Source organism: Melopsittacus undulatus, chromosome 5 (assembly GCF_012275295.1).
Source record: "Melopsittacus undulatus isolate bMelUnd1 chromosome 5, bMelUnd1.mat.Z, whole genome shotgun sequence".
Lineage (NCBI taxonomy): Eukaryota > Metazoa > Chordata > Aves > Psittaciformes > Psittaculidae > Melopsittacus > Melopsittacus undulatus.
The window spans coordinates 57,890,787-57,911,755 of NC_047531.1; the positions used below are offsets into that span (position 1 = coordinate 57,890,787).

The following is a 20,969-nucleotide window of genomic DNA, read 5'->3' on the forward strand; positions in this document are numbered from 1 at the left end:
ACTGTGTCAGCAACAGACAAAACAACTGCAGACTGTATCCAGCACTGCCAGGCACAAAGATGGCAGCAACCATTGCAGACACCAAGCCTTCCAGCCACGTGCTACTCAAGACTCCCCAGTGGAGGGATCGCAGCTGCCATAATGGGTCAGTGAAGACTCCATTTTTCAGTGCTGCCACTGATTTGGTCCCGTATCAGCAATCTATTGCACAGTGGTTTGGCAAATGTATTTAATGTTTGTCAAGAGACAAAAAGCTACAATGAGAAGAGGGACTGTGTTGCTTTCTCACTCCCATGCAGTTTGTTCCTGTGGAGTTAACACTTTTTCTCTCAATGCTGTTGCTCTTTCCCTTCAGCACTATCCACATTAAGACTTTTGAGCCAGTAAGGTTGTTAATTTAATCTTCCCATCCATAGAGGCAGTGAGGCAGGTCCCGCAGTCCATGGCTGTGCTCCAATCCACTGTGACAACAGGAGCTCTGTGTCCTCCCAGGGAAAGACAGCTCTCCAGAACCTTTTCCTCACCATTTAACTAAAAGAAGGAAAACATAAGATTTTAAGGAGGCAAGCTACTTCGGCAGGGGAAGTGCACCAACAGGAGAAGCCAAAGCATGCTACAGACTCCATATCCTTATCAGCATACATAATTAAGCCAAAAATCAGAGAGAAGTTGAGATGTATGTAGCACACATGTGGAACTGGATTTCCAGTCTCATGACTGAAGCATGTGTTCTCAGCTTCTGAAACGGCTGAGCTGCTGGAATTGAGCAAGGCAGTCTAAGAGCACAAACTGATGAGGAGCACATAGGCCTAAGCTATAACTCATGTTAGTGTGGCTGCTCTGAATGCCCCAGATGCAAAGTAAAAATTCTAATTTGCCTTGCAATGGCTTATACTCATCTGTAATGACTAAAGAATCAGACAAGAAGGCTGCAATCAGTAACTACCTGTTGTGGTGCTACAAAAATTTGGGTACTTGGAACCATTCAGCCTTACCCTTAATTTCAGTGTACACTAAGAGCAGATAACCAGGCTGGGACTAACATAGTAGCAGCAAGCACACAAGGCAGATTAAAGATGAGCATCAGCCAACAATCACACGTTTTGTATTGAACTGGCATGTATCAATACATAAAAAAAAACAACCCAAAACTTCATCCTAGGCAATTGGGCACTAAGGAAAACTGTTGCAGCTAAGCTGAAGAACATGCAGCATCCATACTCTGCCTACATACAGAAAGCCAAACATGTACAGGGGGTTCAAACATTTGCTAAACACCACATCAAACTGAGCAGCAACTTTCACAGAGCAGGGATGGATAGGTGCTGCTCAAGAACCTCTGGTTGCTGATGTTGCAGCCTTGTAACAAGAGCTTGTACGGATGCGTAAGAGTATTCCCCACCACTTCTGAGACTTACTTTAAAAATTACTCCCCCAGTAGAGGAACACGTCAACATATAGTTGCCCTCAGAGTCAAAAGCAAAAAGCCTTCCTCGTGGGAACTGGACTTGCTTGTAGCCACTGTACCCAGAAAGAACAAAAGGACCCGTAGCTTCAGTGGGAAGATGGTACTCGGACACCTTCAAGCCACTTCTGTGAATATTCCACTGAATAAACTAGAACGACAAAAAGAGATTACAAAAGCCCATAGTTACAATGACTGGGATGAAAGCAAAGGAGCCATTCCTCTTTTAAGCCAACTGGCTATTCCTCACAAACAGAATATGGCATTTTGACATGGGTATCTAAGTGACTATAAAATGCAAGCCGCAAAGGCTGCAGAGTACCTACTATCCAGGCAAATATAGGCTCTACCTTCCACCAGCACTGCTGCCTATGTGTCTTTCCACATTGCATGCAGGATCCTGGTTGGAATTCACTTAACTCTCACCAGCCACATCTTCAGGCAGGTGGATCCCTCCCTGAGCCACATCTCTACTGCTCAAGACTGCGGAATTGCAGAAATTGAAGCCTTTTATTATAAGCAGCTATAAGGGAGCTGCTGACAAGGAAATTTATACAAAGTGGTCAAAGATCTGCTCCTTGGTGAATCCCCAGATCTGTAATGTGGTGATGTCAGGGGCACAGAAAGGTCATTTTCACATGGAAGGGGATGTTACCAACAGCAGGATTTGCAGACAAGGCCTGAGACAGCTCCAGCTGTTAATACACCTTCCAGCCACTCTCTCTACAGAAACTGCACAGAGCAGGATGGTGCTGCACACCTGAGATTACAGTCAGCTGCCTGCAGATCCCACAGATTCTGAGGCTATTTTTACTGCTATCCCCACCACATGGAGAAGACTCCAGAAGGTATCTCAATCAGCTGAGCAGTATAAGGTCACCCAGAGCCTACCTTGCCATCCTCGCCTATGCTGTAGACTGTGTTCTCATCACAGCTGAACTCAACGGAGTAGACTTCTCCATCATGTGCCTTCCAGCTCATGGCACACTCATGCTGCTGCATATCTGAAGGGAGAGCCAGTACTGAACACAACTCATACTCACACAGAACTGAGCTGAAGAGAGAAAAGTCCTTTACATTCATGAGGTCTCTGCCCCAGCCCTCTAGACCAGTCTGGGGGAGCCCAAGAGGCAATCCTAGCATCCTGTGCTTATCCTCCTGCATGTGGCTTTTACACTGACCACAAAAAAATCATTGTCTGTAATTAGGCACCTCTTCCCTTAACTTTACAGGGCTGCTCACTGTCAACAGCAGGCATTCTGCATCTAAGCCCCACTGACACCTTCAATTTTCTCCCCCCCTTCTCCACTCTCACAGCTGCTGCCAGCTCTGTCCTCCCAGACACAGGGCTGCAGCCTCCAGCTCAGCAACCAGGCCAAAAGCAGATCCCTCATTCACATTCTTAGAAGAGGCAGGCTCAAATTGCCTCTACTACAAGGACAGGCTGAAGAGGACAACACCTGAGAAACAGAAATTGCTCAGGGAAGAAGGACAGATGGGAAACCCTTGCCTTCAACTAGAAGGTCACACATTAATTTCTTTCCTCATGACTCAGCCTCTGGCAGTGGTACTGCTACATGGCACACCCAAGACCACACGGCTCCAGGGCAAGTCAACTCTGCTCCTCAGCAGGAGGGAAACAACAGATCCAGCAGCACTACCAAGGTCGCCAGCCAGTATTGCCCAGAAAAAGGTTTATTACAAATCCCTCCTGAGAGCTACTGTGGCAAGAAAATAGCTTCCACCTTGGTGTTCAAGCATATCCCACAACCGCCTCCCTGCTGGCAGAAGAAGGGTGCTACGGGCAGCAGGAACACCAAAGGGCCACCTCACTGCTCAATTTCACAGCGTCATTTAGGTTAGAAGTGACCTTTAAAGATCATCAAATCAACCTGTTACCCCAGGACTGCCAAATCCAACACTAAAACATGTCCCTAACCACATCTACACATTCTTTAAATACCTCCAGGGATGGCAACTCCACCAGTTCCCTGGGCAGCCTGTTGCAATGCTTGATGACCCTTTTGGTGAAGAAATTTTTCTTAATATACAATCTAAACCTCCCTCGGCACAGCTTGTCCTCTTCCCCTCGTCCTATCACTTGTTACGTGAGAACAAAGATTGACCCCTACCTCACTACATCCTCCTTTCAGGTAGCTGTTGAGAGTGATAAGATCCCCCCCGAGTCTTCTCCAGACTAAACAACCCCAGTTCCATCAGCTGCTCCTCATCAGACTTGTGCTCCAAGCCCTTCACCAGCTTTGCTGCTGTTCTCTGGACCTGCTCCAGCACCTCAACATCTCCCTTACACTGAGGGGCCCAAAACTGAACACAGTGTTCAAGGTGTGACCTCACCAGTGCCAAGTACAGGGGGATGCTCACTGCCCTGGCCCTGGTGGCTACACCAGTGCTGATACAGGCCAAGATGCCACTGGCCTTCTTGGCCTCCTGGACACAAGCTGGCTCATGCTCTGCTGCTTGTCAACCAACACCCCCAGAGCCTTTTCCACCATACCAAAAAGACGAACAATCCCATCTGCAGCACCGGTGACCAGTAGGTTGCCATTGTGGTTGAAAGCTGTGCAGTTAATAGCAATGGGCTCAGGCTCCAGAGAGAACTGCAGCTGGAAGGGAAAGTCTGCATTAATTCTGGGAAATGGAGCTTTGGGGTGCTGAGGAGCTGATCACCAGGGGAGGAAGGAAAGACTGTATCTGGCAGCAAGAACTCCTTCAGTTTGGAACCTTTTACCTCTCATGGCTATAGGCTTTAAGGCTGGCAGCTGCATTTTACTGTGACACTAACCCAACAATTCACATCAGCCAAGCCACAGCTTTCTTGGGCATGACCTCAAGGCTGTAAACCCAGCTTCTGGCAGGCATTAGCCTATGTTGCTTTCTCCTATACATCAGGGACAGCATTTCTTAAGAGCAAAGGTAAGGAATGGAATGAGGACTCCCTGCCAGAATCTGACCTATTTAAACTGAAACAATGGAGAAGATAACACAAGATGAAACCTCTGAATGAAGCACTTCGCTCAAAAGAAGGGAGGGCAGAGGAAACAGCAAAGAAAACCCTTCAATATAGCTCAACTGGAGAAAACCCGAGCAAAGAATCATTCACTCCACTTGGGACATTTTCAGTCATAAACTATGCAGGCAGCATAGTCCACAAAAAAACCCCACAACGCAACACCTCCCCCCCCCCCGAAAAAAATACCCCAAAACAAAAAACACAAAACCAACAAAAATACCCTCCCCCCCAAAAAAAAAAACCATACCAAGAAAACAAAAACTTCTACCCAAACCCAAAAGCTGCTTACACTATTCATTTTTCTCCTGCATGTGACAGAGGGGAAAGCAGGAAGGGGGCTAAAAGAAGAGGATTGAAAAGAAAGCATAATTTAGAAAGAGAGCTCCTACACACTGAAACAGAAGACACTCATTCTAAGCAAGCTGTCTGAGACAGGAAAGCAAGTACCTGCTGCTTCATCGTTTTAGTGTCCCACAGTAGCAGCTTCCCAGGAACTTGGTTCATGCTTTTGCCCCCAGAGCTGACTGCTGAGAAGTCCATGTGGGAGATGGGGCTCTGGGCTGCTGCAGAACACACAAACGAGGCACCACTTGGGCTGCAGGCAAGCGAGAGGATCCTGAAACACAGCAAACAGTCTGAATTGCCTTTCCAGCAGCTGCCTCAAGCACAACACTCTCCCAGACAGGGTACCTTGTACAGAAGGGCAGAATTCAAATGCTTGGACTGATTTTGTCCATTCTGCATTTAACTAAGCAGTTTTACATTGTTCAGACAGGGACTGCCCTCTAGATGAAAGTTAGAGTCCTCCAGTTGCAGGAAAGCAGTGGGAACATCGAGACTTCACCTACCTTTTCACAGTCAAAACCAGCAATATTTATATACAAAAATCAGTATTCCAGAGTTACCTGGGCATATCTTCATCAATGTTGATTTCACAGAGATTCTTCTTTGCTTCTGTGTCATAAAGACGAACCGTCCCAACCCCACTGCCAAGCAATAGCTTGAAACCAGCAAGGAGGAGATGAAAGGAATGTGAGTGAAGAGTACAATGACACCATCCAACAATCAACATCACAATTTTTTTTCCTGTTTGTGCATTCAGATTAAACATCACTCCATTAGGGCACATCCTGTCTTCCTCTGCATATCATGCTGAGTAAGACTATCCCTAAGCCACAGAAGTCAAAATAAAGGCACTGCTTTCCAGCACGAAAAAGATCCAATAGGCAAAAAAGTGGACTGAAAGCTACTTTCTAGACTATGGCTCAACATTATAGGATGTCAGACTTACATGGAGTCTCAATATCAAGGGGAGCAAGGAAAGAGTAACACAGAATAACTTAAGAGGAAACTAGCAGAAGCCACTTCCTTTCATCCAGCAGAGAATTAAGTCATTCAGAGCTCACACATGCTTTAGGAGTGGTGCTACAATTTAAATCAAAAGTAAAACCGTGGAGGGATGCATTACCATAGGAAACTAAACAAGCCAGATCCTTCTTAATTGAGAGCCTGATTTGCTGCTAAATCCCCATAAATTTCAGCAAAAAAGAATCTATTGACAAGCAGGAAATAAACTCCACAAAGCAGAAGAAACATCAAACCAACTGCATGGACAACTTCCTCTATAAGAGCAAAAGAAAATAAAGACAAGCTATAGCACCAGCTCTTCACAGGTGGCATTATGGGGTTTAGTTGCAACACACTGTCAGTGCCAGAATGTGTACAATATTCCCCTGGTTGCAGGCCTGCCTTTGCACACAGCCCTGTCTCTTCACCAAGGGAGCTCATGAAACACTAGCAACAGCTCCAGGACTCAGAAGGATGCATATAATTCAAGGCTCCTCTCTACTAAGAGAACTAGAAAAAATAAAGTGCTATAGGAAACATTTTAACTGTCGTGATATTTAAGCAAGCCCCGAGCTCCTTACGCACATAGCAACTCCCAATTCATAAGGCTCCAGTATAAAACTGGCCACAAAGCCCTTTTCACACGTGCACAAGTAGAATGACAACACCACACCCATGCTCCCCCCTACTCTGCTTTTGGCCCAGGGTGTGAATAAAGCCCCACAGATCCCTGCTGCAGGGTTCCCATGGGCTGTTGCACCAAGCTGTCCTGCCTGCCAAGTGGCTGCCTCCTCTGCCTGAAGAGGCACTTCTCTTAAAGGAGCTGCTTCTAATCTGCCACTGTACTCACACTGCATCTTCAGAACTTCGGTCTCAGAGGCAATCAGTGAACTCCTTGCTCAATACAGAGTACACTCCTCACTCTAGTTTTCTTAACTTCAGTTACCCATGTCCCACTAAGTGGAAACTAGCATATCCACAATGAGCTTATCCACAGTGCAACTATGTAGAAGTTAGTGGGCAGCAACACAGCCACAAATCATCTGACATGTTTCTCAAGCCTCTACACGCAAACTACTCACCAGCCGATCACGCTTGGTTGCCCATTCCAGAGACAGCAATGGAGATTTGGAAATGGATGAAGCTTTAGTTTGCATTATGGGGTTAAAAGACCACACTTTGATGACCCCGTCCACATCCAAGCTGGCCACCCGCCGTCCAGAGCAATCAACCCTATGGGCAGAAGGAAACTGATTGGATTTTTTCTCTCCCTGAAGTTCTTAAATGAGAGCATATGCCCCAGTAATCCTTCATCTCCTGGCCACACACCAATTCCTTTTGCAGGAATCAGAACTTCCTTGCAACACTTCCTGCCCCTTCCACAATGAAGTGCATCAAGCTCCACATGTAAAGTATAATGCCCTTAAGCAGTATCACCTTGCTTTCCCAGGGAGTTTCTTCCTGGCTGGCATCCCCAGTCACAAAAATCTCTGTCCATTCTCACTGCACAACCTACAGGCTACTATCATTCATGCCAACTTTACTGCCTTACAACCCACAAGATTACACGCACAATGTGCTGGACAGAACAGAGGCTGGGAAAAGAGGCTGGACAGCCTCTACAGAGCCTTCTACAAGAGGCTTCTTCTGCCAGTCCATTACCTGCAGTACATGATGGATGAATGGTGCTCCCCATACTCCTCCTGGCTCAGAACGATGAAAGGCTGCTCCTGCCGGACACCCACAGCCTCTGCATTGCTGGCAGGCATTTTGACTGAAGTCTCTGTTTGCTCTGCATGCAGCTCTGAGCATGGCTCCATCTCAGCTGTGCTTATATCTGTTTTCTTCTCAGCACTTTGGCCCTGAAGGAAGAAATCCTGTGTGAAATGTAAGGAAGCAGCAGCACCTCCAGATCTAGCTCTTCAGCCACCCCAGCCTGCTGGGAGAAAAAAAAACAAACCAAAAAGCTACACTGGAAAAGAAGCACTCTCAGCTCAACACACGTTCTGCCAGGGACCTTTCTGAGCACAATGATGGTGTGTTGCACAACTGCACCATTTAATATGGCTTCCTTGGTTGTACAGTTCCTTATAACCCCCTCCATTTTCCCAGCCATACACTTTAAAATGAACCACATCATTTTGGCATATATCAGCTGGTACCAGAGGCCCATTCTGATGCCATCATGGGACAAATTTACAAGGAAATCAACGTATTTCTAGGAATTCTTGCACTCAGCAGTATAAGTTAGGTTGGTATAACTTGCAGTTCAGTAATCTGCACAAAAACTCTTGTTGGATGGTAAGCCCCAGTGGATGAATTATCCTCATCTGCCAATGACTGAATTTGTTCACAATGAGGCAACAACTGCAGCCAACTGACTGAGGACAATGGCAGGCTCAAGGGCAAAAGCTTAAACTCCAATTTGACAGGGCAGACAGCATAAAAGGAATTTTGGAAAGTATATGAACAAGATGAGACCTGTACTGCAGTATAGTGTTTGAAAGCTTCCCTTACTACCAGAAGCTGAACAAAAAGCGTGACCAGCAAGTCAAAGGAGGTAATCCTGTCCCTCTACTCTGCTCTCGTGAGACCTCACTTGGAGTACTGTGTACAGTTCTGGTGTCCTCAACATAAAAAGGACATGGAGCTGTTGGAACAAGTCCAGAGGAGGGCCATGAGGGTGATGAGGGGACTGGAGCACCTCCCGTATGAAGACAGGCTGAGAAAGTTGGGGCTGTTCAGCCTGGAGAAGAGAAGGCTGCGTGGAGACCTCAGAGCAGCCTTCCAGTATCTGAAGGGGGCCTACAGGGATGCTAGTGAAGGACTCTTCATTAGGGACTGTAGTGAGAGGACAAGGGGTAATGGGTTAAAACTTAAACAGGGGAGGTTTAGATTGGATATAAGGAAGAAATTCTTTACTGTAAGGGTGGTGAGGCACTGGAATGGGTTGCCCAGGGAGGTTATGAGTGCTCAAGGCCAGGTTGGGCGAAGCCTTGAGTGATATGGTTTAGTGTGAGGTGTCCCTGCCCATGGCAGGGGGGTTGGAACTTGATGATCTTAAGGTCCTTTCCAACCCTAACTATTCTATGATTCTGTGATTCTAAGAAACAGATACAGCACATAAGCCAGTGAAACATTTATAAGCATTCCTCTGCTAAACCCTCTTCTGAAGATGAAGTGCCCCACAATGGTGTTAGTATTGATGGCTTTGAATCTCTGTTCCCTAATACATCCTTTCCTTATTTACAGTAGCTTGACATCTTGAGAAACATGATTCAGTGTCACCCACTGAAAAATCAAGCAAAGTGACAAAGCTGGAAAAGACTGGGAAATAAATCCAAGAATGCCCCTCTCTGTGTTAGTTAATGTTTGAAGATAAGCAACGGATGAGATTCATGCGAAAGAAACAGTGCTGCCTCTCGGTTTCCTTTCTGCTCACATGTATTGAGCACAACAGAAAGCTGAACGGGATCAGCTTCCCCAAGAGCACCAGAAGCAGCTTTTACAAAGCCATGAAAACACTGTCTTAACCTGGAACATCACAAAAATAGGAAAGCCAATGAATACCTATTGGGAAACCAGGCCTTGCAATATTTCCAACCACTGCTTAATTAAAATGTTTTAGATGAGACATTAATTGAAAGGTTTTCTTGTAACTTTGAATGCTTAGTGGTGAAGTAACATCTCCTCTCTAAAGCACCACTTCCCCCCACCACAGAAAAGCCACACATATGGCCAATAGGCAATAGTCCTTCATCACTGGCTCTCCCCCAAGGCACAGTGTCTCATACAGGCAAAGTAAACATGACTAAGATGTTGCCATCATTCCTCCTGTGCTCTGTATCCTTTGACCACATGGCTTCTGAAAGCCAGAAAATACACATGTGAACGGTAGTAGTCTGTTGACCTTCAGTGGTTAAAATCCAAGACACAGTTTATTATTTCATTTGATTAGAAAGCAGGGCACATGCCCAGGCAAAACTGCAACATACAGTGCAAAAACCTCAGAAAAGCAAACTTTACTGCTGATGGTATTTTTACTCCTACCCAGGAAAACTTCCTATCAATTTTTATCTGTCCTACGCAGAGCCTGCACAAACCAGGAGAGAACTCACCTGGGAGGATGGGTGAGCCAAGTCCACTGCTTGGTTAATGGAATGGGAATTATAACAAGATATTTGAACATAACCACTCAGGTAGATGAAATATACCCTCCCCAGGACCAGCCTGTTAAAAGTATAATGGGAAAAGACAACTCTTTTTTCATCTGAGATGTCAATACAGATTCCCTTCCAGGGACACAGAAGGAAACCTAATGCAGAAGGAGCTGATTAACTACAGAGTAACCTGTGATACAGTAGCAATTCAGAAGCTAAATGGGAAAACTTGCACTTGTTTTACCGATTAGCACAACAAATTACAGAAATACCAGCCCTCTACCTCCCAAACTTACAGTGTTGCCCAGTACCTGGAAGGTTCCTTTTGACAGAAGTTCCTTCCTTTCCTTCCCATGCTCTTGCAAACGCTTCTGCCGCTGCTGCATGGAACTTGATTCACCTGCTAAGCCACTGAAATGGCTCTTCCCATCTTTACAGCTCACTGCTCCTTCTTTTCCTTTGGCACTCTGGAAGGCAGAGGAACAATTTGGCCGAGTAACACTTTTGCTAGGCTGCAAAGCAAAGAGCAAAAGGGGCGGCAAAGAAACCAAGCACCTGCAAGGGCTCCAGAAGCCTCCCAGACAACAGCAGCTGTGTTTGTGCTGCACTCAAACCCACCACACACTTCCAAGGAAGGAAAGAATATTTCTTTTTCTTTCAGGTGCACACAAAAGCTTGGAACAGTGCTGTGCTGCAAGTTACCTCCTTGGACACTGAGCACCCTCCAACAAACCCACTTGAGAATTACCTGATGATTTGTTGATTCTTTCTTTCCTAGCAGCATACCGCTGCTCTGTGTTGGAGAAGCCCCACTTGGATGGGCTGGTCTGGAAGGGCTCTTTTTACTCTGGGAAAGAAAAGAGGACAGAAAGCCTCCCCGGGACTGGAGAGAATGTGCAGTACCCCTCTGACTGCAGGTCATATCGCTAATAAAAAATAAATAAAAAGATAAATAAAACACAAGCCAAACAAAAACACCAAGCAGAATATGAAAGTGTAGCCAGACAACTTCAAAGACCACCCAAGTGCCAGCTGTTTGACCCACTGGAGGACAGATATTCTTTTCCAAGCTGATGGACCACTATGCATTAAAACACTGTTTTAAAACATCCTCTTGGTGCCTGGAGCAGAACATTAAAGTTACTGTAACCAAAGCTCACTTCTCAGAGATGCCACTAAGATAGCAGGCTCAAAAGGGCAGCTCAAATTCCTTCCACTCCATCCTGTGAGTTTAGAAAGATCTCAAAGGAAAGGCAGGGGAATCCAGATTTCCAAAAAACCTATTCATCTGGGATTCCCAATTCAAAGTGTAACACAGCCCTACTTTGAGGGGCATTCAGTATTGTTTCACTGAATACCCTCAGATATCTAGCAAGTCATGTTCAACAATTCTAAAGCACAGGCCCTCAATATCTCAAAAACTGGACCCAAAGACAACAAGAAATCTCAGGCGCATTTCTGTGATTACACACACCTTCCTGCTCAGCCCACAATGATAAGAGCAGCAGCTGCTTCCAGAACATAATTGTCTGACCTCACTCTGCTACAGCTCCCTCGGAGCAGAACAGCACGCAGGAGAAGTGGAATACCATCATTTTCACTGTGTCTATTCTCTCTTCTAGGAAGGAACGCTTCTACCAAAGCTGGGTTTTGGGTTGAGCAGAGACATGGAAAAACCAACCAGAACTAGCCCCCAGTCTAACAGAGAAGTTGCACACAAAAAAAATGCTACTTCTTAGACAAGTTTTTCCAATACAAATGGGTAAATATGAATATGGGAATAAATTACCCCATCCTCCACATCACTCTTCCCCATGTGTTCAGATGAACATCAGGGCTTTCCACTTAAGAGGTTAAGCAAAACAAACAAGAAAAACCTCAAACTCTGTAGCCTGTCCCACGCAGAAAGTGCAGAGCAGTTACCTAATCTTTCACCAGACACTCAGGTCTATTTAATCAGACAATTTTTACACTAAAATTAAAACTTTGTGTGTGGTCTCTGCTAAAACTTTTATTTGTCCTTGTCAGGGGATTAATTTGATCAATCCCCTTTCCATCTGAATAGATGTTAAAGAAGAACATGAGAAAGTGAAAGCCCTGACACTTATTAATACCTTGTGCTGAGCTACATTTGCTTTCAGATCCTTTTAAAGCAAGAAAAAAAAATAAATCTGTAACACAATGAATTCAAACTCACAGACCTGCTTTGCATAACTGCATAATGGGGCAAAAAGAAACAATTAAACAAGCTGTATTGCTATGTACGTTGCCTAATTTCCACAGATAGGAATACAGAAGATGCAGCCATAGAACACACTTTAACTGCAGCAAGTCTGTGAAGAATTCTGAGCCTCACAAGAGAAGCTCCTTTTGCTTTGACTGTGCAAAAGTAAGAAAGCATCTCTCTATAACAATGACCCCTCTGGGTTACACAGTAACAGTGGTTACAGAACAACACAGGACACTCACCTACTGCTCTGCAGCACTAACATAAATAAGAGTCAAGAGACAATCCACTTTATTTGAGCAACAAAGCTGAGTATTGCACTGCTATCAGTACCCTGGCTGCCCAGACCACCTTGCTGCTGAGAGCAGAGCAGAATCACTTCCACGTGTGCTTCAGCTCTTACTGATTGGCAAAAATCTCTCTCCCAAATGGCAGGAGAGATGCCCACCATGAATTCTCCCATTAAACCACTTAGGTCACCAGAATTTCTACTTGGATGCCTTTCTGCATTAATTTGCAGGGCAGGAAACAAGGAAATGACCCTTCAGGGTCCTCCCTAACCCATTAAAAGCAGCAGAGCCTGTCCCTTGCAGGCACTCACAGCTCAGAGTCCCCTAGTCGATCCATGTTGGCCACATATGCAGGCAACTTGTGATGCATGACTGCTTGTTCCACCTCCACTTCCTCTTTTTTCATGCGGGAGGATTCAGCCTGCAAAGCAAACAGCTACAACAAGAGAAGAGAGCCAAGTAAACAGAGGGTCACTGAGATTCACCTCCTTCCCACTTGCCAAGGCTGTTTACTCCTTTTATTTCAACAACCATAGAAGGGTGTAGACAGAAGAAAGTTGTTCTGACTAGCTGAGCACTAATCACATTAGTCCAAATAGTCAAAACAGTCAGTACTTTACACACATGAAACTGGGGCCCACTTAAAACCCTTCACTCTTCTCCTTGAACTGCTGGTGTAGGGACACTAATGGTGCTGGGAAGCAAGAGCCAGCTACAGCAAAGCTGATCAGCCACTCTATGCAGGCATTTCAAGGGCAGGGCAATCCATGTGACTGGCAGTAGTGATGTATGGGCACTGAGCCTACAAGTAATCTTCCCACAGCTAAGAGTTTGGTGAGCAAGCAGAGTGTACTGAAGCCAATGCCATCAGGTCACCCTCAAATCCAGCTCTGCACACTGCCCAACTCCCTCCCAGGCTTGACCATGAGATTTATCTCCACATTATGGGGAAAGAGCTTTTTTCTTTTCCCCCCCTTAGCACAAAGGAACCTCAGGACAGATCTTTTTATGCCTGTGACTCTTGTTCACATTAAGAGTTCCTTAGGCTTTTCTATCTCTGTGAATTTGTTTTTCAGATGTTATTCTTCATTTTCCTTTCATGATAGTATTTAAGGAAAGAAATTACAAGTAAAAGGAACTTCAGAAATTCAGCTTGTTATTCCTGTATTTGTGTTGTTTCAACAGTGAAATCAGAATCACTACTTAATTTCACCTAGCATCAAATTCAATATTTATTCACACCATTTTTTATATAAACCCCTACTTGGAGCACTGTGTGCAGTTCTGATGTCCTCAAAATAAGGACATGAAGCTGCTGGAGCAAGTCCAGAGGAACATCATGAGTGTGGCTGGAGCACCTCCCATATGAAGACAGGCTGAGAAAGTTGAAGCTGCTCAGCCTGGAGAAGACAAGGCTGCGTGGAGACCTCGTAGCAGCCTTCCAGTATCTGAAGGGCTCTTTCCAACCCTAACCATTCTATGATTCTATATGTAGCCTCTTCCTTTACTGACCTGATCAGTTCTCCAAGAAGAAGTATAGTTTTACCTCTACTATTTCTCAGAGAACACTTATCCAGTCTGTAAATTATATCAATCAGCATACAAAACAAAAACAAAACAAACAAACAACACCCACAAAAAACAGCTTTACTTTGACTAAAAGTACAGAATACAAAAATCGAGGAAATAAAAGAGCTCAATTTCAAAACATACCTTATCCTGCTGTCCCTATTTACTGACCATCTTTGCAGAACCCTCCTATCAAAATTTGCCTGAACCACTGAATCCATACAGTTTACAGCAACAAACCTCATTTTTCTTTCACAAAAAGTGCCTCCATTTAGAAATCAACTATTCTCTTTTACTTCAACATATTCAGGACAAATGAACAGCCCTGATCAACTACCAAAACTGTTGAAACAGGAAGCACAACATACAACATAGTGTTTTATAACACAGGAGGTAAAGCACAAAACTTACTGAAGTATTTATACGGAGCAAGTTTTTAGTTGGTATGTTTGAGGAAGTGAAACTAAAAGTCCTCCTCACATGAATAAGGCTTCCCACTTATACGCTGTCATCTACATGTGATCTATAGCTTATAAAACTCTTAAACTGTAGATTTCACAAATCTCTTTAACAGGAAATTATACTGGCAAAGGAACAACCCATGTTACATATTCACACAGTCTCTTTAAGCATCTACTGATGATACCGCCAAAAACAAGACACTGAGATGGGCAACATTTTGTCTGAACTGGTCAGTCCTTCTCATGATTTACTGCAAGGTCTTGAGTTGGAAAACAAGACATTCACAATGTTATCATTAGCTGATCTAAACTGCATGTCAACCACAGTGAATTGGGTATTCAGAAGAAACAGTTCTGCCTCGTTCTGCCTCTTTGCCAGAAGTTATTGCCAATTTCTTATTGCTCCATCAACTAAAATCTGAAAGTGACTGAATGCTATTCACAAGTTTCCATGCAAAGTCAGCCACATATGCTCCTAACTTGCTACTAGTTTCACCTTGTCTTGTCTTTGTAGTGTAGCAGTAAAGGAGCTTCTACATTATCTAGCCACCTATCAGGTAGTAAAGGGAGAGGGACAGTCACCTCCAGTGAATGGACAATAATACCCTAAACAGGCAACCCTAAGTTTACTGGACACAGCTGAAAGATAAACCAAAATAACAAATGCCTTATAGAAGCAACTTCTTGGAATAAGTGCCCTAATTGCAACTGTCTTAAATGGATGGAACCGATTTCACAAAACTCACAGCTTCATGCAGTCAGCAGCTAAAAGAGTGACTTCAGTTCTGACCTTATGCCGCAAGGATTCATTTTCTTCTTGTACAATACTGCTCCTAAGACATTCAGCTTCAAAGTTCAAAATGACTGGAACTGGTGAGGAATGTTAAAGAAAATCAAGGCAAAAGCTTGCTTAATTCTATAAGCCAGCACTCCATATTGCCATTTGCCTGTAAAAAGGCAAAGCTGCCTAGTCCATACTACTAGCAGGAAGTATGTGCAAGGCCATTAGACTAGTAACAGTATAGTTACCTAAGCCAAACCATTTGCCATAGTTTAACTCCAAACAGCTGCTTGCTCACTCCCCCACCCCCTTTGCAGCAGGATGGGGAGGAGAATCAGGAAAAGGTAAACCTATGGGTTGAGGTAAGAGCAGTTTAATAATTGAAATAAAATATAATAATAAAATATTATAATAGGAAAGAGAGGGGAATAAAACCAAAGAAAAACAAGTGATGCACAATATAACTGCTTACCATCCACTGACTAATACCCAGCTCATCCCCAAGCCATGATCAGCCCCTTCCCTCTAATTCCCCACAGTTCATATACTGGGCATGATGTGCTGGGGTATGCAATACCCCTGTGGCTAGCTCAGGTCAGGTACCCTGTCGCTGCTACCTCAGTAGCTTCTTGTGCCCCTCCTCACTGTCAAGGCTTGACAGACTTCTGAAAAGTCCTTGATCGGGATAAGAGTACTTAGCAACAATTAAAACATCACTGCATTATCAGCATTGTTCCCAGACTAAAGCCAAAACACAGCACTGAACCAGCTACTGGGAAGAAAATTAACTCTATCCCAGCCAAAACCAGAACACTATTTCACACAGGCCTTGCAACGATTTTTGGATTCTTCCTTTTTACATATCAGAAGTGGAGGACACAACAGGTTATATTATGGCGTTAGTACACACTGAAGAAACAGTTCAAGATGAGCTGTACTCTAGCTGCAGCACAAGCCTGCCAATCAGCCATCAAACAAGGTCAGAATTCTGTAGTGTGAGAAAAAAAACTGTTCTTTCTGCCAACACTGAACTACCCTATTATATCAAGCTATCACTAGACAATATTGTGAACATATGAACCCAGAAAGGGGTCTAATAGAAGCTACTAGCTCAGTTGTGGACTATGACACAAGGTTGCATGCCTGGTTTGTACTATGCCAAGCACAGAGGAAAAAGTGTTTCAGAACAAGATGTGCACAAGATTTCTAGTCACTAACATAGGGATGAGTTCAATGCTAGCAACAACCACAATTATCTATGCCCAGGGAATATAACATATCATCAGATAATTGAACAATAAACATTCCAGCATCCTCTGGTAAACACCAGCTTCCTATGAAGTCTTGGCTCTAAACAATAACTTGAAAGCAGCAAGTTCTGTAATACTATATTCTTGGCACCACTATTAATAGTGAGCATAACACCAAAGCAAGGGAGATTTAACTATTAGTTGCAGAAAAGGATATGCATGCACTGAAATAAGACGCTCAGGAAGTTGTGCAGAGAAACGATAAACGTATCTGCCCACTGGCGGGAGAAATAGGTGGCGAACGTGGGGTTGGAGTCTGGAGCAGGGAGGAAGGGCAGGACAAACCAATCCTTCCACTCTGCCTGGTTCTGGAGCTCGGAAGCCTGCTTGAGGAAAAACTCCTGCGCCTTGTCATTGCGGCCAGTCTGAAACACAGCAAGAAGAACAGGGTGCATGTTTCCATTAATGCCATCAAATGGGTTCTAGAAATAGTTGCTCTGTGTTATAAACACAGTAATAAGTACTATCACCACCCAACAAAGCAAGTGGTTAGAGTTAACAGATTCATCAGGGAATAGAAGAATCTCAAACACAGTAGAAGAAGCTCACAAATGCACTTAATCCAACCTTTTTTCTAGTCACCACAGTCTTGCTTATGGGCAAATCAAACTAATCATACTGATTTCCAGCTAACCAATGCAGTTTGTGCACTGATGTCAGACATGAGCATTTGTATACAGGACCAAAGCAGCAGATTAGATGGAAACCTTTGCAAGCTATGTTATTCAGACAGGACAGCCACACCTTCGTGTAAGCACAGGGCAAAACAATATACAAAAAAGCACATTTTCCAGAAATGTGCATTAGATTGACTCCTCTGTCAACATCCATTATTAAAGATTTTCAGTCAGAAAATGGAATCAAGGAGGAAACATCACTTCTAAATGGCAAGAAATGGAACATGAATTCCTTACAGGTATTCATCTGTTCTGTTTGCCAAAGCCCACTCTGTGTAGTATATGTCATTCACTTTCCTGGAGTTTCAACAGGACAACCTTTGCTCCCTTTTAAGCTCATTATTTTCTGTTTGATTCAAAGCAAACAAACAAACAAAAAAAGCATTAATTTTCTCTTAGGAATTGTCTTGTACAGATTTGAAACCCACTTCTCCTCTCTCTTATAAACCAAAACTCAACTCCACCAACTGCAATGACAGACAAAGACAGGATCCATACATAAATGAGAGTCAATACAGAACTCAAAAGTATCACAAGGTGCAGCAGACAGCAACAGCAAATACAATCATAAATATACCTTAGTTCTGAGCTCCCATGGAGATGCAAGTAGTCGGGTTTTTTTAATTCTGGCCCCTTTTACCCTCTTGGTGTTGTAAAGCTTGTGGTGCCTGGAAGGACCAGCTGAGTCCTGCCAGCAGGTTACAGTGGAAGGAACAGACAATCCTGCCTGTCAATCCCCTGCACTACTGATGCCTGCTAAATCATTCCTCATTGTGCATCAGAGCAATTGACTACTCCTACCTACATACAGGTGCTTGGGACTTTTTTCCTGTCTGTTTCTTGAACTTATGAAGATGGCTCTGAGCACTGTTCCTATCCTCCTCTGTTCTCACAGCAACACCCCACATGGAGGTATTTACAAACCTTGTGGTATCTCCTGGTATCCAATTTATTAACAGAGGCTTAGCAGGACTGAGCTAGCAGTACAGCCAACCTGTCTGAGGGGGACCTGCTTTCATGCCCAAAGGTATCTTGCTCACAGCTAAGCATGCAACCCTCTTGCTGGAGCTTCCTTTATCCTGCTTACAAGGTTGTCATGTGAGTCTTCACTAAATTCGTTACTATACTCCTGATGTATGACATGTGAATTGCTTGTCCCTTACCCACCAGGCCTGCCAGAGACTCACAAGGATATTTTATTGCTCTGATTTCAGATATCAGGGCCTTTGTTTAAAACAAAGCCTAAAAACCAAATAGTACCTGAACAGTATGGACAAGGTAGTATCGGAATAAGCTGGTTTTCAGCTTGTTCACTGTTGGCCTGTACACATCTTCCAAACGGCTGAAAAGACGTCGGTCCAGATAACTCCAGTAATCCCGCAGGGCTGCCAGATCATAGCTCTGAACAAACTGCTGCAGCTGGTCCACTATCTTATCCACCTAAAGAGGGCAGAACAAGGGAGACTGCAGTCACATCAGGGCTCTTCCAGCACAAGAGATTTTCTGTAACTTAATGCTGAGAAGCTTTAACCGCACAAATAATATTACAGGCCAGCACTTATGCATTAGCTACTCCCCTAACACTTGAAACACTCGGCATTTGGTATCAGGATTCTTTCACTCTGGGGCATCTTTACAAATAAAAAAAAATAAAGAAGAAAAAAAGAAAAAACGTGAAAGAACACAGCCAAACAGATTTTTGACAAAAGATCACATTTTGTTAAATGCAGCTGATGGGTTTTTTTGCAAGTAAGCAAAACTTTCCTCTTCTTTTAAAAGAAGTCAGTTGATAATGAAGAAACAGGAACAATGTGATTAAATGTTGAAAACTCAAGTGCAACATGTGGAAAATTTTATTATTTTTAGAGTGAAAAAGCTGTATTTACCCAACAGAAAGAGGAAGATCCATTGTACCGCAATCTTTTAAGTACCTTTAATATAATCTTTAATAATATCATCTACTAACAAGGCAGGCATAGAAGTCTGCAACAGATTTCTTTTTCTCCTCATGCTTCTTTGAAAATTATCTCTGCATATGAGTAAGGCAGAATGGTGGTGTGGAAACTGATTTTTTTGTTTTGTTCAGTGATCTTCTGATGGCCAAGACAGGCATCAGAAAAAAACATCTGCACCCTATAAGGAATTCAGCTACCAAAGTTGTTTACTATGTGGTTTGCTTCCCCCTCATCACTTAGTATCTTAGAACATCATCTAGCCTCTGCATCTTCCTACAGATAAAGGAAATGACAGTCTGTGACCCCAGCGGTCCTATTTTGTTTGGTATCATTCCAATTAAATCAAATGTTTGCTGACCTCTAAACGTTAGCAAAGTGCTGGTGCTCTAAAAATAAAAACGAAATACTTTATGAATAATGAGGTATACTGGTTGCAGTCTTAGTTAAAAGAAAAATCTGACTATTTAGAACACTACATGCAGTGCCCAGAACTGCTGCTACAGAACAAGACGCTTGCACAACGGACTGAAAAGGTATTTTTGAGGGTGGCAAATCCCGCGCCAGTTTCCACCCATTCAGCAAGTCAGCTGGTGCTTCAGATATCCAAATTAAGGAGCAAACCTGCAAAGCTGCTGGATAAAAAACCTCATGACTGAGAACAGATCCAGGCAAAGTGATATCCACCTGCCACTGCCCTCTCGTACACACATCTCCCCCTTTCCTCTCAGGACGAAGCTGAAAATCCTCTGGTGGTTCACAAGTCAGACACAGAGTCCGTGGACAGCAGTTCTGGCCGGGCCAAGCAGACACAGCTGGCACGGGGGTAAGCTGGCAGGGAACCACGACTCCCGGCCGCGGAGGCAGGCGAGAAGGATGGAGCCCACGGGCCACTGCCGCTGCCCTGCGCTAACGCCGCTTCAGAACCAAGCAGGAGGAGAGCCCAGCACTGGCTGAAGCCGCCCAACCGGGAGGCTGCGCCAACAAAAAACGGCGACGAGGTCCCTGCCACCGGGATGAGGGGGTCCCGCCTGCGCGGCCCACCGGGCCCCAACGCCCTTCCCATCCTAGCCCGGGGGGGGGGGGGGGGGGAGCGGCCCTGAGGCAACCCGTTTCCGCGGTGGAGCGCGGGGACTCCGGGAGTTTCCCCACTCCCGCCCGGCCCGATCCACCCACCCAGCCCCAGGAACGGTACGCGGAGGGTCCCCCAGGGCCTGCCCCGATACCGCGTCCTCGCTGGCGGCCACCCGCGCCTGGCAGGGGGAAAACGGCCACCGCTCACCCGGAAGCCCTTCTCCCGATCCGCTTTGATCTCCGCATCCAGCTGCTTAAGGGCGGCAGTGAAGCCGCGGAAAAGCAAATACTCCCGCACCAGCTCGTCAGTCCGCTCCGCTGCCGCCGCCATGGGGACCCCACGGCACCGCCCGCCCACAGGCGGAGAAGGAAGAGCCCGGCCCCGAGAAAAAGAGCCCGGCCCCACGCCAAGGGAACTACAGCTCCCAGGATGCCTTGCCGTGACTATGCAGCGCAAGGCACGACGGAGCTTGTAGTCCGGCAGCTGCACATGCGCACTGCCAACCCTCCGTCACTGCCCCCCTCCCCGCCAGCACCTAAAGCCCGCGTTTTTTTCGCCTCCTTATTGGCTGCCGGCGAGCTCCGACTGCGTTCCGATTGGCCCTCTGCCACGTGCGGCTCGAGT

General features: G+C 45.0%; 1 protein-coding gene across 2 annotated transcripts; it reads right to left on the minus strand.

The window, feature by feature from the left end:
* Positions 1–215: 215 nt before the first annotated feature.
* On the minus strand, positions 216–20,696 carry WDR91 (WD repeat domain 91). Of its 2 annotated transcripts, none has more exons than XM_034062820.1 (15): positions 20,553–20,696; positions 18,579–18,758; positions 16,799–17,006; positions 15,341–15,423; positions 12,832–12,956; positions 10,752–10,929; positions 10,300–10,470; positions 7,506–7,705; positions 6,926–7,076; positions 5,402–5,496; positions 4,944–5,112; positions 3,981–4,089; positions 2,357–2,469; positions 1,419–1,616; positions 216–531 (listed from the first exon to the last, which is right to left on the minus strand). In XM_034062820.1, the coding sequence occupies exons 1-15, from the start codon at positions 20,673–20,675 to the stop codon at positions 367–369; spliced, it is 2,268 nt and encodes a 755-aa protein (XP_033918711.1). In that variant the 5' UTR covers positions 20,676–20,696; the 3' UTR covers positions 216–366. The 2 variants fall into 2 exon arrangements, with proteins under 2 accessions (XP_033918711.1, XP_033918712.1); XM_034062821.1 differs by having other exon boundaries at positions 10,315–10,470; positions 20,553–20,693.
* Between the last annotated feature and the right edge of the window lie 273 nt (positions 20,697–20,969).

Excerpts from the sequence above, each read along its gene's own strand:
- WDR91 (XM_034062820.1), bottom strand. The coding sequence starts at position 20,675 with ATGGCGGCGGCAGCGGAGCGGACTGACGAGCTGGTGCGGGAGTATTTG. Across the intron at positions 15,424-16,798 it reads CGTCTTATTTCAGTGCATGC|CAGTTCCAGTCATTTTGAAC; the intron begins ATATCCTTTTCT and ends AACATTCCTCAC. Across the intron at positions 7,077-7,505 it reads TCATCCATCATGTACTGCAG|GGTTGATTGCTCTGGACGGC; the intron begins GTAATGGACTGG and ends TTCTGCCCATAG.